The sequence below is a fragment of the Rhipicephalus microplus genome, chromosome 10, assembly GCF_043290135.1.
Source record: "Rhipicephalus microplus isolate Deutch F79 chromosome 10, USDA_Rmic, whole genome shotgun sequence".
Lineage (NCBI taxonomy): Eukaryota > Metazoa > Arthropoda > Arachnida > Ixodida > Ixodidae > Rhipicephalus > Rhipicephalus microplus.
Genome location: NC_134709.1, coordinates 57698849 through 57717186, shown reverse-complemented (window position 1 = coordinate 57717186; position 18338 = coordinate 57698849). Strand labels below are relative to the sequence as shown.

Sequence of the window (18338 nt, the reverse complement as noted above, 5' to 3'; positions counted from 1 at the left end):
AAAACGAGGAATTTTGAGCTGGCTTAGAGAATGTATTGTGAATCGTAAGCCGCGTGATGCGCTATAATATTTGGCTTGTGTGTCCTCAGTAGCCACACTACAGATCGGCAGCGTTTTCTGACAATGCTCAAAAAGTGTTGCAGGGCCCCTTTAAATTTGAAGGGGGGCTTTGCGGCAGAGCGGATTTCTCCTGAATAGATGCATTCATGGTTCAGCACTCTCTACTGTAGTGAAACCACCTTTAGAATCAATACATTCGGAATAATATGCACTTCCTTGCAAATTCTTTGAAGTTCTTATTAATTTAAATTTGAACCGAAGTGAGTTCAAATACCCTAATATTCGTTTGAATATTTGAAGCACTTGAGTAATTGCACAAGCCCACGAACGAATATTTGCGAACATCGAATACTCGAGGAATATTCGAGTTAGTTCGAATATTCGAAACTTTCGAATAACTGGTTATCATATTGAATACGAATATTACAAATGCAATATTCGCCGAATATTCACACACCCCTACATATGAGGCTTGTATACAAATTGATCAGACACTTCTTGCCCCTTACCCACGTAGTGCATGACAACACTTTAAGAGCCTTCATGGTTTTTATGCACTTGTCTTTTAGATACTTGATGTGTGGTATGAAGATTAGCTTGGCGTCCAAGATTAGGCCTAAGAAATTGTGTTCAGTATTAACAGAAAGACGTCACCCATGCAGTTGAATATCAGGTTCTTAATGAATGCCCCTCTTTCTGAAAAACAAGACACCCTTGCTTTTCTGTGCATTCAGTTGGAACCCATTTTCTTTTGCCCAATCGGATACCTTGTTCAAACTAAGCTGAAGCTGCCGCTCACACAAGGCCAGATTACAAGATTTGAAACCAAGCTGGACGTCATCGACATATGTGCAATGAAACACATTGCGAGAGATGTAAAAGCGCAAAGAATTCATTTTGATAATAAAAAGTGTGCAACTAAGTACACCACCTTGCGGCACGCCTGCTTCTTGGACAAATGTTTAAGAAAGAACGCTGCCTACTCGAACGCGGAATGTCCGGTTTGACAAGTAACTTTCGATTATAGTACGCCAAGGTGGGACAGGTCTCTTAATACGCCAAAGCGCCATGTTGTATCATATGGCTTTTTGATGTCGAGGAACACAGAAAGGAAGTATTGCTTGTGGATGAAAGCATCTCTGACCTGTGCCTCAATACGAACAAGGTGGTAAGTGGTGAACTTGACCTCTCAAAACCCGCACTGAAACAGGTCGAGCAAATCGTTTGATTTAAGGAAATGTACAAGTTGGCAGTTTATCATTTTTTCAAAAAGTTTGCACAAGCAGCTTGTAAGTGCGATAGGCCTATAACTCTAAACTGAAGAACAGTCCTTGCCCTTTTTCAAAGTGGGAATAATAGCCTCTTTCCAGGAAGTAGGAGTGTGCGAATATCAAAAGCAAAATGCATCACACTCAAAAAGCAATTAGAAAATTGTGATCACACAAGCATTGTAGTTACGAAACAACATGCAGGCGTTTATGTACGTGTAGATTTGCTGGCTGATCGAAGGACATTGTGCATCTAGAACATTTGAAGGGCTTCTCGCCTGTATGAATGCAGAGGCGTACCACCATATGGCACTCCTGCGCAAATGATTTAGAGCATACATGGCAATGGTAGGGCTTCCCTCCTGTGTGAGCGCGAAGGTGTGCCCCGAGATTACTCTGTTGTGTAAATGACTTAGTGCATACGTGGCAATGATAGGGCTTCTCTCGTGTGTGAGTGCAAACGTGTGCCCAGAGATGAGCTTTTTGTTTAAATGACTTAGCACATGTACCGCATTGATAGGGCTTATCTCTTCAATGCGTACAGGTATTTGCCACGAGATCAGGCTTCCTTGTAAATGATTGGACACACCTCTGGCATTCGTGGAATCGGTTCCCTGATGATTTCTTGTGGTGATGGGCATATCTGTCAACATCGCTGGTATTTGTAGCCTTTTTCTTTCGTGTGGAGCCGGTTGAGTTCCTGCGAGTGCCAAGACCATGGGATTTGATATGGTACATAAAATGTTTTGTGGAAGGACGGGAGTTTGTTCTTTTCAATGGAAAGATTTCCTGAACAGATTTCCGCATTTGTGGGATCCAAACTCCTCGTCTCTTTCTACTGAGAAAAGGGAAATTTCAATAATTTATTATTCCAATTGTCCATTGTCACTTCGAGACTGGTGCATATGATTTAATGGGTTGGTAACCGCCAAGAAATGAACAGAGTACCGCTTTTGATAGTGCGCCTAAAGATGCTCTCATTCTTGATTCTATTAGTTATGTTTACTCGTTGAATTTTCGAAGTGATGAACACTTTAAACACATTTTCTTGAAGAAAACATAAAATCATTCTAGTGATTACTAGAAACGGTACAATTACACATACTGATAATATAGAATTCAAACTACTAGCACCCAAATAAAAGGCACAATGTCTAGCATGTTATGAAGTTGCTTGTAAATTGCTTTGTTTTCCAACCTTGAAGCAACATCCACATAAACTGTAACTGATAGTAACTCATCTCTCTGAAAAGTTGCCGAGCACATACTATAACAGCGGCCTACGGTAGTTCTGTACACTTTTTGCGCAATAATACCATGCAAGTTTAACAAAGCATGGGCCCACTACACGTCTGTAAGGCATACGCGAGCATGCACAGTTGCCCCTTTTGTTTATCCTTTTTCAGAGGTTGATTCAACGTGTCTTAGCGCTTGGTGATAGGTGACAGATGTTTAAAACACTTGAGATGAAAATTCACATTTTGTGATGCTTAGCGCGATTGTACATTTCTGGCATGCAATTTTACATGTGTTAAGGAAACTTCTTCCACTACATGGCATGCATACCATGTATTTAAAATCCTAGAATTACAGTTCATTTCGCTGAAATTCCGGTATCAATGTCGCTGTTTGTGAGCAACAGTCATCTTGTTCATGACCGAAAAGTTGAGAAAGGTGCACCAAGCTATTGTTCTACCGCAGAGTCGCAATTTTTGTTGAAACTCATTTGCAAAAGAACACTATTAATATAATGTAGTAGATAAAATGATAGATTATAAATGTTGCAGAATGTTACAGTTAAGCAAGATTAATGGATTGTACTACAAAATTACATGAAAATATAACTGATTGTAAGTAATCGATTATATGTAAGGCGTAATGTCCCACTCTGCTACCCCGGAACAGGCTAGGTCTTCTAAGACAGCTCCACTGTCATGACACTTCGAATGCTCCCTTACATCATTTTGTTGATGGCAGCTTCAGCTGCCTTTCTGCGCACGCGGCAAACTCTCGGAACTACATCTTCGGAGGCATCCCTGCTGAGCATCGGAAGTGGGACATCGGACGCATGTTCGGCCGTGTGGAGGAAATCTGGAAGCAAATGTTGGTCATAGAGCCACAATAATTCATGGGGACTGTAAAAAAAGTGCAAAATTTACCATCTTCTAGAGAAGTAGTTGGCATAAAAGAGAATGATGGCAAGTCGACCATTCTAGAATTCTCGTGTTTTCAAACATGGCATCGATGGAGCTGGAAAATGCCCATAAGGCATACTAAAATGTTGCGCATGATTTAAAGGAGGGAGAGAAAGAGAGAAAAGATAGCTGGAGATTTTGTCTGGCTTTTATCTCGACACCCCACTCCTGGTGCTGAATAATGATTATGACACATACAGTTAAATAGGGTCATTAAATATTGCCTGCTTAGTATCTTATACATACCGTAAAAACCCGCGTATAGTTCGGACCCGCGTATAGTTCGAGGTGTAACTCGGGGATAGCAAACGCGAGAAAAAACATTTTCACGCGAATATTATTCGAGGAAAACAGAAAAAATGCATTTATTTGCCTGCAGCAGCTCGATGTGCACAGCGAGTTGTGCAGCTCGTTGCTCCCGAACAAAGTCCGTCAGTTCTCGTTCCACGTCTGGAAATGCTCCATTTTTCGGTCCCCGGAAATTTTTTCTCTTGCCGCAGCATGCAAAAAGGACTTCCTTCTGCTTCCGCCAACCACGAATGCTCCGCTCATTCACGCCGAACTGCCGCTCCGCGGCACAGTTGCCGATGGTTTCGGCAGCAGAAATAACTTTCCTCTTAAAGGCAGCCGAGTACTGCCTGCGCGGTCCCGACATGGCTTAAAATCACGTAAAATCGTGGCCGTCGTGATGTGCGCCAAGTGATTGCAATGGCCACTGTTGCTCGCCTGATGCACGCCTGTACCTGTAGGTCTCTAGGACTAACGCCGCTCACACTACCACGCCACCTAACGTAGAAGTGCGCAGACACCTGATAATGATGATAGCACCAACCAATGCCGAAACCAAAACTGAATTCGCGCGGAAACTTTTTGGGATCCGCATATAGCACGGGGCTGAAATTTCGCACCCTAAATTTTAGAAAAAAACCCCGGGCTATACGCGGGTTTTTACAGTATTCCCATGACGTGATTCGAGTTGCAGCGATCTCTTACTTCTGTTTGCTTTTTCCCATTTTCATACTACAGGTATTTCAGTAAGCCTTCCCAATGGCTCAAGTACTTGTCAGATTACAATGAACGTGTACAACAAAGCATAAAAAATATGCAGAATCAAGAATCGCTGTAATCACAATACTCATAACGTGAATTTATTTTAACTACATGCAGATTGTTGCAGTAAACTTGGGCAGAAAGAGCCCCGTTATTCTCTTCTACCAAAACACTACAAAGCAGGACTGCTTAGATACACGTCTCGTATATACCAGTTTTTTCAAATCAATGAAGTACGGCTGTCAAAAAATTGTCCTTCGGGCAACAGCAAAGAGATGTCTGTTCCTAATAATAATGAAAGTGATATCACTCACCATTGTTGATAAATGTGTCACTCTCCTGGTGGTCCACACTTCTTAGTTCTGCTTTCATACTATCTTCAGGAGTCCTACAGAGAAAGGTCATTATATAGTTTTGTGGTGTAGTGCCAAATATGACATGGACATGAAGCTATATTATTAAGCACGAGAGACTGCTAACACCACGGGCAAATTGACTATTATACTAGGGAGCGTATCCAAATTATCTAAACTGCACAGGCAACTGAGCCTTACTTATGCAATGATGCCCTTGGACTCCCTGAAGTGCTTTCCAAGAAACCAAAGAACTTGTTAGCCATGTAAACGAACCAAGCTTGAATGCTTTAACGCTAAATGTTGCGCGTTTAACCTGACCAGTATTGACGTAACAAAATAGCGCACCAGAGTTCGCTTACGATTCGAATCCCCACAGTGCAGATAGTGCAGATTGATGTCAACTTTGGACTGGGAAACGCTGGCAAGAAAGAGGTCACCAGTTTTTCCGATTGCAAAACTTTTTGGTGGTGCTGCTGCCTATCCCAATTTATTGTATCATGTCAGTCGTGCAGAGATAATACCAACTACAGTAACATAACAGCAGAAAGGTATTGCATTCTAAAGCATTCAACTATATGGATCATTGCGGCATCCATTCTTTACGTGTCTCAATAAAATTCAGGCAAGTTCTAGCGCTCTGGTGACAGTCAATATGCACTCACTCCTGTGCTTTATGCCTAAATTAGGTCAAAATTACACGATACTGTTTTTCAACCCTCTACTGCAGTTAATCAGAGCCAAGAAAACTAAGTAAGCTCTTGGAGAATTGTTATCGATTATATTCCTAAAAAATTTTATTGGCCTAACACCATAATTCAAGCTTACTCCAATTGAAAGAGACTTCCAAAGCAAATCGAAAGCTCGAAGATTTACTCTTACTTCTGTGACAGTGTTATATGTTGTTAGCTTTCAACTGGGGCTGTTTCCAATGTTGTTGTCGCCGATACTCCCACGTTTCGTCAGAAAGGGGTCACCTGCTGTTGAGACGTAAACTGCCACAACTGCCACCACTCCCCCAATGAAAGCTCTTGAGTATGCGTTGTGTTATAACACAGCAACAATCGTGCACCAGCCTATAGTTGCGCATTGCTTCACTGTTTCGGTCCATGTCATCTGTCGAGCGTCACTTTTTGCTTTTCTCAAAGCACGAGTATACGGCATTGTAGATTACGGCTGAAGAAAAATTGAGACAAAAGAAAAAAAAAGAAACATGAACAACTCTTGGGATTTGCAGTCAAGAGTAGAACGTGATAGTGCAATCGCGCCTTGTATGTGTTGCCTTCCTAACTGTTAGCATAGATTCAGTTCGCGGTGCATGCCTAAACCGTGCCGTAAGGGTGGAATCGGCCGTCTCAAGCTACTAGACGATGCCTGCTGCAGGTGCAACCATCCTGTTTACCTATCAATTGTGGTGCACACCTACTGTGGGGGATTGGATAAGAATTGAAGTGCTGTTCTTAGGTGCCTCTATGCCATACTTCTTCCTTTTGCAAATCGGCAAGGGATTCATTGCGCGTTCATAAGACAACACACGAACCCAAACAGCTGCTCCTTTTGTTCATGCCTTTGCACCTGATGATATGTCTTAGCACTTTGTATTGCGTAGGAAATCAAAACACCCACTCACTGGAATTCGCATGTTTTCAGGCTTGGTTCGATTATTCTCTTCTGCCAACCAACCTTACATGCGTTGAGAAGGCACGATTCATTACATCACATTCATATAGTGCTTTTGTCCAAAGCACTTCACAGCAATACTGAGACTCTATGACAGAGGGCACCTGCTTTCAACGCAGATGGTGTGTGTTCAATGGTGTTTTGAACCAATAACTTTCCTTATTCTTTGCATCTTTTTGAATTTTTTGGTCAACGACAGTGATTTCTCGCTCTCAACAACACAGGCACGCAGACATTGCCACCAGGATTTCGCCGAAATAAGCTTTCTTAACATTGCTGCGTTAAAATAGGTTCTGTACCTGCCTCGTCTCTGTGTATGGAAGGTCTCTCCAGAACAGTCACATACTTAGTGCGATGGGAAGCGCCACAGTAGACCGGTACAACCCGCTTTTGACAAATAGTAATTATTAATAAAAAAATTACAAGATTTTGTTATTGGTTTACCCAGAATGTCTCAGTTTCAGAAAAATAATCAAATATATGACAATACTACAAGAAACTGCAGTTGATTAGAACTAATCGATTACTTGTGACTCGTAACGTACAACTCCGCTGGTGCAGAACAGGTCGGATGTTCTGAGGCAGATTCGCTGTCCGCACGGCTTGCACTGGGAACTGTATCACTGGAACTGTCGCACCTGGCCATTGGAAGCGCCAGGTCGGTTTTGTTTTCGGCAGTCTCAAAACAATCTGGAAGAAAACGTAAGGGTTTGTCATCTTGCGACAATGAATGGCGATGACAGACTGTAAAGAAATGACAATTCAAGATCTTCTACAGAAGTAGTAGGAATGAAGAAACACGATCACAATAGGACAATCCAAAAGTTCACGCATTTTCAAAGCATGCGAATAATAATGTGAGAAAATTTAAGTACAGGCATACAAAAAGTTGAGGCGGGAGTTAAGGGAGCCAGTGACATATACCAGGGTTTAGTATCTATGCATATTCCTAGAACACATTTCACGTTAAAGTGCTCTCTTCTGTTTTTCCCATGTTCTCATGTTGCAAAACATCCTTAAGCTGTCCCAATGACTATAGTATCTGTCAGATTACAATAAACGTGTACGACATATATATGAAAATTATGCGGAATGAATTTCTGTAATAAGTATACTCATACCGTATGTAATTATTGTTACTACATACAAATTAGTACAATACGTATGGGCAAAGAGAGCCCCGCTATTGCGTTATAGCGGTGTTCTCTGAATATCATCAGTCAGGGAGAAACTGGGGAATCAGGGCGTCGACAAAGAATATGTAGACATCCAAGAAGAAACCAACATAGGATCATTTGCCACCATGCTGCTCTATGAAGAAAGCTGCAGAATACCAGTCAAGAAAGATGTAAGGCAAAGAGATACGGTCTCTTCGATGCTATTTACCATATGCTTACAGGAGATTTTCAGAGGCCTAGACTGGGGAGAGCTAGCGATAAGAATTATTGGAGTGTACCTTAGTAACCTAGTGCTTCATCAATGTCATTGCATTGCTGAGTCACTCAGGGGATGAATTGCAACTCGTGATTACTGATTATACAAGGAGAACACTAAGCTAAGTCTCAAAATTGATCTGCAGAAAATGAAAGTAACATACAACATTAAAAAAAAACAGAGCTTCGATGTATGTATTAGTGCTATTGAAGTTTTAAAAAATTACATCTACTTAGGACAGGTAATATAAAAAGGCTAAATCAAAGGGTTTCCTATTTCTCTTATATTACCACTGTACCATTAATTCACTACATGAAACCAGCTAGCCCAATCTGCTCCCCTTCAAATGTGCCCAATGATAGTTCTTTTAAAACAGAAGACAAAATGCTGAAGTCTCACCCGTTTTTTCAGTGGCGGTGCCTGGTGCTGCCATGGCAGAGGTGTTGGGTGTTGGTGTGGTAGAAGTGGACGTGCCTGGTACTGCAGCACTGGGTTGGTGTGCGGTCTCAGTGGTGGTGCCTGGCGCTGTCGTTGCAGTGGAAGTAGCTGATGCTGCAGTGGCAGTAATGGTGGCTAATGCTGTAGTTGCAAAATTTGGCTTTAAAAAATGCATATCTTACAGCCTTCCCTTCACACAGTACCACCATCTTGGCGTTACTTAAAAAAGGATAGATCGCAGCTCTGGAAAGCCACAATGTTGCATACCCCCAATGAAAAACAAAACCAGTTCTGTTAGAAGTTCTGTTTTAATAGCTTTGATTTTGATTTTGTGTATGCTTCCTTTTATCAGCTTTCATTTATTGTGCAGTTGCTGTCAGTCATTGGCATACCGTTTCACAACAAACTAAGATATAACCAGCTCGTTTTACAGAAAAAGCTGTTTTGATATCACAACAAGTGTTGTGAGCCGTAGTTGTCCGCCGGTGTCCGTAACCACTATTGCACGGAAAACTAAATAGAAAACACCAAAGAAACTAGATTCCTACACGGGTTCGCTGCATGCCACTTCAGAAATATACCAGTTAGCCACATCAGTGCTTGAAATTGCACTGAAAACTGTCCTTGAACCGGCTTCACGTCGAGAAAGCAATTACGTTAATTTGAGTAATAAACTTATCAGAACAACAACGGAACAGCCAGGTATCAAAGAATGCAAATTGCATAATGAGCTGGTCGTCGAATGCTCAAATTCATTACAGAAGCTTCAGGCATAATTCATCTTCGTCAGCCACAGCATCAAAAAATTATACAAACTTCCTTGCAAGTCTGTAGCGAGTACCATGCTTCTCCGAAGAATGACAAAGATTGGCATAGTGAATGACTTTCGACAACATAAAAGATATCATGATTCATTGTGTAGTGCATAGCGTGTAGGCAGGATAACCGCTGGTCATAAAGGGTAACTGACCATGGTTTGCCAGGGCGATTCTTAAGAGCAAAAGGAAGAGAAAAGTGAGCCCCGTAACTGTCTGCTTCAGTGAGAGACACCTCAACAGTAGCTCACAAGGGATGGGGGTGAGGAGCGATAGAAAGGGGAGGAGTAAAGGTGTAGAAAAGAGGAAGAGACGTGAGGTAATAAGCCAGAAGAAGGGAAAACAAACTGAGGGGATAGGTGAGATAGGAAAGATCGAAGTACGGTCACTGGAGTCCGAGGACTGGGCACACTTGCGAGAGCTCTTGTCGGCATCGGTAGATGGCGTAGAGCAAGTCCAGTCGGTCAGAAATAATGCAAGTGGGTTAGGGGGAGACAAAATTTTAGGTGGGCAGATGACATTAGGAAGTTAGCGTGTGTAAAGTGGAAGCAGCAAGCACAGGATGGAGTTGACTGGCAGAATATGAAAGAGGCCTTTGTCCATGTAGTTAGGCTGATGATGATGATTGTCTTATATTGTACCACAACACTATGAAGAAGGACGTCATAGATACACATTTCATGTATACCAGCCTCTTCAAACCAATAAAGTAATGTGGTAAAATTAAGCTCTTCAGGGAAAAACTAAGGGCTGTATGTTCCCATGCTATGATAATAATGAAGAAGCTTCCATCACTCACCATTGTCAATAGCAGTGTCGGCGTCCTGGTGATCCATAGCTTCTAGTTTTTCATTGAGTTTATCCTCAGGACGTCTACAGAGAAAGGTAATTATCATATTTTGTTGTGTAGTGCCTACAATAATATGAACTATAGTGATAATAAACAAGAAACTGCTAACACCATGGACAAATTGACTACTGGCAAGCGTATCCAAATTGCCTGAAGTGCAGAAACAACAGAGTCTTATTTGTGCAAAGACATCCTTACACGTTTTGAAGTGCTTTCAAAGAAACACACAACTTGTTTGCCTTGCAAACTAATTAAGCATGAATGCATAAACAATAAACGTTGCACTTAGAAACGACATGTATTGACATGACCAAAATGTCAAGAGTTCACTTACCAATGAGCAAGAGTTCACTTACGATAGAAAACATTCGCAGTGCAGATTGATGTCAAATGTGGTCATGAAAACACTGGCAAGAAAGAGGTCACCAGTTCCTCCGATTGCACAACTTTCATGGTGCAGCTCCCTGTCTCCATTCATTTTATGATGTTTTGTTCTGTGCAGGTAACGCCAACTAGGCTACTAAGATAGCAGGATGGCATTGCATACAAGGCGTTAATCTTTGCGAATCACCCTTGCATGCGCTTTTTTCTATCATAAAAAAAGTCCACGTGACTTCAAAAATTCTGGTGACTATAAATATGCACCTATTTTTGTATTATATACCTAAATTATATCACAAATGGACATTACACTTCTTTGGAGCTGTACAAAATAATTGCTGATCTCTGTGTTTCTCAAAATGTCTTATAAGACATCTCCCACGAATGCCAAAATACTGTGCTAAGTAAACCACTATCTACAAAAAGATATTCTGGGTATCATTTCTATTGCAACAACGATTTTACAATCACCACAAACCTATTTTGCCCTCATCATTTATTCCACAAGTCCAAATTGATAACCTCAGCACGTGAATCGCATGCTCTGTGTGCAAGCGTTAAAACTGCAATCTCAGACAGACAGAACGTGCCGGCCAGCTTCGTCAGGCGAAAGGGCATGAATAGTTTCCGGTGGGGTGGCTGCATTGCTTGGGCATAAAAATCAAACTTTGAACAAGACAGGTGAGATGGTGCACACAAGAGCAATGGCAATTTCGACAACACATGAAAAGAGCGGATATTCCTTTGTGCCTTCACGAGTAGGCTTCTGCAAATAGTGAATTCTAGGTTTGAAGCGAATAGTAACTTTGGTCGAACAACATCAATTCGAATAGAATCTATCATGTAAAGAAAAATGGGCATATTTATCATGACCTATTTAACCTACACAATACTTTTTTTGAAATATGGCCTCTATGAAAGAGCTTTTTTTAGGTCTTCTATTCAAAAGCAGTCTAAACAACTATGAGAAGCAGCAAAATTTGACTTTCAATAGGATGCAAGTGATAGCCTGTAAAATATGTAGCATTATTCATTTCTGTTAGAGTTTATAAACTGGCAAAACAAGCTTTTAAGCTAAGAAAATGATAAATCGATTTGAGGATAGTATATTCATTTAAAGGGACCTTACAAAAGTTTTCAAATAGCCATGGAATAGATTCACTAAAGAAGCTTCTTACTTTATGAATTAACCCCCTCAAAAATTTTGTGAATCTGTCCAGCATGAGCAAAGTCGCAAATATTTGCCACATGCTGCAATGGCATTCTCTCTTCTTGTCCCAACGAAAGCACTTGAAGCAAAGATGGGAGAGATGGCATGCATATGGAAAGGAAATACGTCACATGCAAGTCGTGACCTTGACCACTCTTCCTTTCTTTTTTTTTTTATATAAATTCGCGGCTTTTCAGAGCAACCGCATGTGTATGCGTGGACGTGTCGCGGCCGCCCGCAGCCGCCCCAGTGTCGATTGGGCACTCCATGCTCCAATCAGCGAATGGCTGGTACAATGGCTCAGACTAGCGATTTTTGGCATTGTGGCGTCATTTGCGGAGAAAAGAGAGCAATTTTCATCTGATTGAGATTTATTGTGAATTTAAGGTTTTGTGCGGCGCTCTAATATTTAGCTCGCGTATTCTCAGTAGCCTCGACTACTGATCGGCAGCGTTTGCTGACCATGCTCATAAAGTGTTGCAGGACACCTTTAAATTTGAAGTGAGACTTCGCAACAGAGCAAATTTTTCTTGAGTAGGTGTTTTCACGGCTTAGCACCATATTTCTGCAGTGAAAATATATTTACAGGCGATTACTTGCGGTTTAGTATACACTTATTCGTTCACATCGAATACTTCGAAATATTCGATAATATAAATTCAAATCAAATTTGAGTATTCTACTATTCGTTCGAATATTTGCGCAAGCCTATTCACCAGTTACTTAGAGGGACGAGCAGCACGAAAATCGCTAGGCCAGAGATTTGCATGGTTATTTGAAATTGTATCCGACACGAGTCAAAGGGTCACTACATAAAAACAAAACTTCTTAATATGGCGACTACATTAGCCGATAGTATTTTTTTTAATATAACATTCCAGTTTATTGTTATCACGTTCAAGGATTCACCCTTGTGGCTGACTTGCAATTTTTTTCGTTCCTACACATTTATATTTAGTTACACATTACGACAGTGCAGTAAATTCTATATTGAAACACATAGTGGTATCTATGAAGAGTCGCCCTTTGCTTTTCTTGGAGCTCGGGCACGGCATTATGGTTAAGGTTAAAGAAGTGAGAAAAAAAAAGAACATGGTCAACTCTTATGATTCACAGTCAAGAGGAAAACGTGATAGTGCAATAGTGCCCTGTATGCACCGCCTTCTTAACTAATAGCCTAGCCTCGGTTCTCAGTGCATGCCTAAACCGTGACATTGGCCGTTTCGAGCTACTGTACAATGCCCGCTGCAGGTGCAGTTCTTTTCTACCTATTGACTGTGGCACACCCCCACTGTGGGGGATTCGTCAAGAATTGAAGTGCAGTTCTTAGGAGCCTCTTAGGAATACTTCTTCCTTTTGCGAATCAGCGAAGAGTTCATTACACAACACGCGAACCTATGCAGCTGCTCCTTTTGTTCATGTGTTTGCAGCTGATGATACGTCTTAGCACTTTGTATTGTGTAGGAAATTAAAATGCCCAGTCACTGAAATTTTGCATGTCTTGAGGCTTGGTGCGATTGTTCTCTTCTGCCTACCAACCTTACATGCGTTAAGAAGACGAGATGCATTACATCACAATCATATAAAGCTTTTATCCAAAGGAGCTATCAATGCAGATGGTGTGTTTTTGATGGCATCTCGAACCAATAACTTTCCTTATTCATTGCATCTTTCTGAATTTATTGGTCAATGACACAATGATTGTCCGCTCTGAACAACAGAGGTACGCAGACATTGCCACCAGGATTTCGCCGAAACAAGCTTTCTTAACATTGTTGCGTTAAAATAGTTTCCGAAGCTTCCCCGTCTCCGTGTATGGAAGGTCTCTTCAGAACAGTCACATACTTATTGGGATGGGAGTAGCCACAGAAGACTGGTACAACTCGCTTTTGACAAAATGTAATTGATTATCAAAAATAATTACGAAATCTTGTCATTGGATCAACTAGATTGATTCAGTTTCAAGAAAATATTTACATTACAATAATACAACAAAATGCAGTTGATTAGAACTAATCGATTACTTGTTACTGGTAACGTACAGCTCTGCTGTTGCGGAACAGGTCAGGTGTTCCGAGGTAGCTTTGCTGTCAAGACACTTCAACTGTTGCCCATGCATCGAGCTGTTTGCCGCAGATTCAGCTGCCTTGTCTGCAGTGCTTGCACTGGAAACTGCGTCACTGGAGCTGTTGCTGCTGGCCATAGGAAGCGCCAGGTCGGTTTTGTTTTCTGCCGTTTCAAGACAATCTGGAAGAAAATGTAAGGGTTTGTCATCTTGCGACAAAGAATGGCGATAACCAACTGTAAAGAAATGACAGAATTCAAGATCTACTAAAGTAGTTGGGATGAAGAAACACGATCACAATAAGACAATCCTGAAGTTCACGTATATTCAAGCATGCGAATAATAATGTGAGAAAATGCAAGTACAGGCATACAAAAAGTTGAGGCGGGAGTTAAGGGAGCCAGTGACATATACCAGGGTTTAGTATCTATGCATATTCCTAGAACACATTTCACGTTAAAGTGATTTCTTCTGTTTTTCCCATGTTTTCATGTTGCAAACACTTCCTTAAGCTGTCCTAATGACTATAGTATCAGTCAGATTACAATGAAAGTGTACGACATATATATAAAAATTATGCGGAATAAATTTCTGTAGTAAGTATACTCATACCGTATGTAATTGTTGTTACTACATACAAATTAGTACAAAACGTATGGGCAAAGAGAGCCCCGCTATTGCGTTATAGCGGTGTTCTCTGAATATCATCAGTCAGGCAGAAACTGGGGAATCAGGGCGTCGACAAAGAATATATAGACATCCCCGAAGGAATCTACAGAGGATCATTTGACACCATACTGCTCTATGAAAAAAGCTACAGAATACCAATCAAGAAAGACGTAAGGCAAGGGGATACAATCTCCTCGATGCTATTTACCACATCCTTACAGAAGATTTTCAGAGGCCTAGACTGGGGAGAGCTAGAAATAAGAATTAATGAAATGTACCTTAGTAACCTAGTGCTTCGTCAAAGTCATTGCATTGCTGAGTCACTCAGGGGACGAATTGCAACTCATGATTACCGATTATACAAGGAGAACACAAAGGTAAGTCTCAAAATTGATTTACAAAAAACGAAAGTAACATACAACATCCAAAGAAAACACAGCTTCGATATAGGTATTATGCTATTGAAGTTTTGAAAGATTACATCTGCTTAGGACAGGTGATAACTGATGAGCTGAACCACGACATTGAAGTAGTTAGAATAAGAATGGGGTGGAGCACATTTGGGAAACACTCTCAAATCATGACTGGAAGGCTGCCACTATTCCTCAAGAGGAAGGCATATAATAGCTGCATCTTGCCAGTATTTACCTACGAAGTAGAAACATACAGGCTTACAAAGAGGGTTCAGCTTAAATTGAGGACGATGCAGCGAGTGATGGAAAAGAAAATGTTAGGTCTCACCTTAAGAAACAACAAGAGAGCAGATTGGATCAGGGAACAAATTAGGGTTAAGGAAATAAACGCTGAAATCAATAAGAAGAAATCGACATGGGCCAGGCACATAGACAGGATAACCGCTGAATATTAGGGGAACTGTCTTGATTCCCAGAGAAGGCAAATGCACGAGGGAGAGACAAAGTTAAGTGGGTCAATGAGATCAAAAAGTTCACAGTTGTAACGTGACCACGAAAAGCACAAGACCGGGTGGATATGCATTGGCGGACTAAGGGAGAGAGCTTTGCCCTCCAGTGGGCGTAGTCAGGGTGAATATTATATATATATATATATATATATATATATATTTAGTGTACATAATTGGGTCATGAAAAATACGCTAAATTCGAAGTCACTTCGTACCAGAAATTTACTATTAGCGCAAAGCTACTATTAGCAATTCTATGTAAATGCCTATAAGACTTGGTGTTTCTAGAGAATGTTTAGCCAATCAGTGTTATGCAAAGTCAACAGAACCTTCATAACCTGCAAAGGTAACCTTTTTGTGTGCAAGATAGATTTGGGATGCTTTAAAAAAATTGAGGGGTACAGTGCCAAGCAAAATGGGAGGACTTGTCATATAAAAAGGCTAAATCAAAGGGTTTCCTATTTCTCTTATATTATCACTGTACCATTTAGTAACTACATAAAACCAGCTAGCCCGATCTGCTCCCTTTCAAAAGTGCACATTGATAGCCCTTAAAACAGAAGACAAAATGCTGAAATCTCACCAGTTTTGTCAATGGCGGTGCCCGGTGCTGCCATGGCAGAGGTGTCGGGTGGTGGTGTGGTGGAATTGGACGTGCCTGGTACTGCGGCGGTGGTGCCTGGCGCTCCCATTGTAGTGGAAGTAGCCGACGCAACAGTGGCAGTGATGGTAGGTGATGCTGTGGTTGCAAAATTTGACTTTAAAAAATGCATATCTTACAGCCTTCCTTTGCCACAGTACCACCATCTTAGCGTTATTTAAAAAAGGAGAGATCGGAGCTCCGGGTAGCCACAATGTTGTATACCCTCAATGAAAAACAAAACCACCTCTGTTTGAAGTTCTGTTTTATTAGCTTTGATTTCGATTTTGTGTATGCTTCCTTTTATCAGCTTTCATTTATTGTGCAGTTGCTGTCTGTCAGTGGCGTACCGCTTCACAACAAACTAAGATATAACCAGCTCGTTTTACCGAAAAAGCTGTTATGATATCACAACAAGTGTTGTGAGCCGTAGTTGTCCACCGGTGTCCGTAACCACTATTGCACGAAATAAAATAAAACTAAATAAATAAAAAACACCAAAGAAACTGGATTCCAACCCGGTTTTGCTGCATGTCAGTTCAGAAATATACCACTTAGCCACATCAGTGCTTGAAATATCACTGAAAATTGTCCTTGGACAGGCTTCACGTGGAGAAAGCAATTACGTTAATTTGAGTAATAAACTTATCAGAACAACAACGAAACAACCAGGCATCAAAGAATGCAAAGTGAGTAACGAGCTGGCGGTCGAATGCTCAAATTCATTACAGAAGCTTCAGGCATAATTCATCTTCGTCAGCCACAGCATAAAAAAATTATACAAACTTCCTTGCAAGCCTGTAGCGAGTACCATGCTTCTCCGAAGAATGACAAAGATTGGCATAGTGAATGACTTTCGACAACATAAAAGATATGATGACTCATTGTGTAGTGCATAGCGTGTAAGCAGGATAACCACTGGTCATAAAGGGTAACTGACCATGGTTTGCCAGGGCGACTCTTAAGAGCGAAAGGAAGAGAAAAGTGAGCCCCGTAACTGTCTGCTTCAGTGAGCGACGCCTCAACAGTAGCTCACAAGGAATGGGGGTGAGGAGCGATAAAAAGGGGTAGGAGTAAAGGTGTAGAAAAGAGGAGACGTGAGGTAATAAGCCAGAAGAAGGGACAACAAACTGAGGGGATAGGTGAGATAGGAAATATGGAAGTACGGTCACTGGAGTCCGAGGACGGGGCACACTTGTGAGAGCTCTTGTCGGCATCGGTAGATGGCATAGAGCAAGTCCAGTCGGTCAGAAAGAAGGCAAGTGGGTTAGGGGGAGACAAAAATTCAGGTGGGCAGATGACATTAGGAAGTTAGTGTGTTAAAGTGGAAGCAGCAAGCACAGGATGGAGTTGACTGGCAGAATATGAAAGAGGCCTTTGTCCATGTAGTTAGGCTGATGATGATGATTGTCTTATATTGTACCACAACACTATGAAGAAGGACGTCATAGATACACATTTCATGTATACCAGCCTCTTCAAACCAATAAAGTAATGTGGTAAAATTAAGCTCTTCAGGGAAAAACTAAGGGCTGTATGTTCCCATGCTATGATAATAATGAAGAAGCTTCCATCACTCACCATTGTCAATAGCAGTGTCGGCGTTCTGGTGATCCATATCTTCTAGTTTTGCATTGAGTTTATCCTCAGGACGTCTACAGAGAAAGGTAATTATGATGTTTTGTTGTGTATTGCCTACGATAACATATACTATAATAATAATAAACAAGAAACTGCTAACACCCTGGACCAATTCACTACTGGCAAGCGTGTCCAAATTACCTGAAGTGTAGAAGCAACTGAGTCTTATTTATGTAAAGACATCCTTACACTTTCTGAAATGCTTTCAAAGAAACACACAACTTGTTTGCCTTGCAAACTAATTAAGCTTGAATGCATAAACAATAAACGTTGCACTTTGAAGACGACATGTATCGACATGACCAAAATGGCACGCGAGAGTTCACTTACGATAAAAAACATTCGCAGTGCAGCTTGATGTCAAATGTGGTCATGAAAACACTGGCAAGAAAGAGGTCACCAGTTCCTATGATTGCATAACTTTCGTGGTGCAGCTCCCCGTTTCCATTAGTTTTATGATGTTTGTTCTGTGCAGGTAACGCCAACTAGGCTACTAAGATAGCAGGATGGTTTTGCATACAAGGCGTTAATATTTGCGAATCACCCTTGCATGCACTTTTTTCCTATCATAAAAAAAGTCCACGTGACTTCTAAAATTTTGGTCACTCTAAATATGCACCTATTCCTGTATTACATAGCTCAATTATATCACAAATGGACATTACAC

The 18338-nt window shown here is 41.1% G+C and overlaps 1 protein-coding gene across 24 annotated transcripts in view; it reads right to left on the bottom strand.

Moving 5' to 3' along the window:
• The window catches only part of LOC119181662 (uncharacterized), a 115249-nt gene that overhangs the window by 37243 nt on the left and 59668 nt on the right, over nucleotides 1–18338 (bottom strand). For 20 of the 24 annotated variants that reach the window (XM_075875705.1, XM_075875722.1, XM_075875710.1 and 17 more), the window contains 9 exons: nucleotides 17612–17685; nucleotides 15974–16129; nucleotides 13777–13981; nucleotides 10093–10166; nucleotides 8440–8592; nucleotides 7134–7296; nucleotides 4888–4961; nucleotides 3287–3419; nucleotides 1918–2028 (listed from right to left, as the gene is read on the bottom strand). In XM_075875705.1, the coding sequence (XP_075731820.1) occupies nucleotides 1918–2028; nucleotides 3287–3419; nucleotides 4888–4961; nucleotides 7134–7296; nucleotides 8440–8592; nucleotides 10093–10166; nucleotides 13777–13981; nucleotides 15974–16129; nucleotides 17612–17685 (1143 nt within the window). The remainder of the gene's footprint in view (nucleotides 1–1917; nucleotides 2029–3286; nucleotides 3420–4887; nucleotides 4962–7133; nucleotides 7297–8439; nucleotides 8593–10092; nucleotides 10167–13776; nucleotides 13982–15973; nucleotides 16130–17611; nucleotides 17686–18338) is intronic. The other 4 variants (XM_075875708.1, XM_075875726.1, XM_075875727.1 and 1 more) reach the window with 4 other exon arrangements.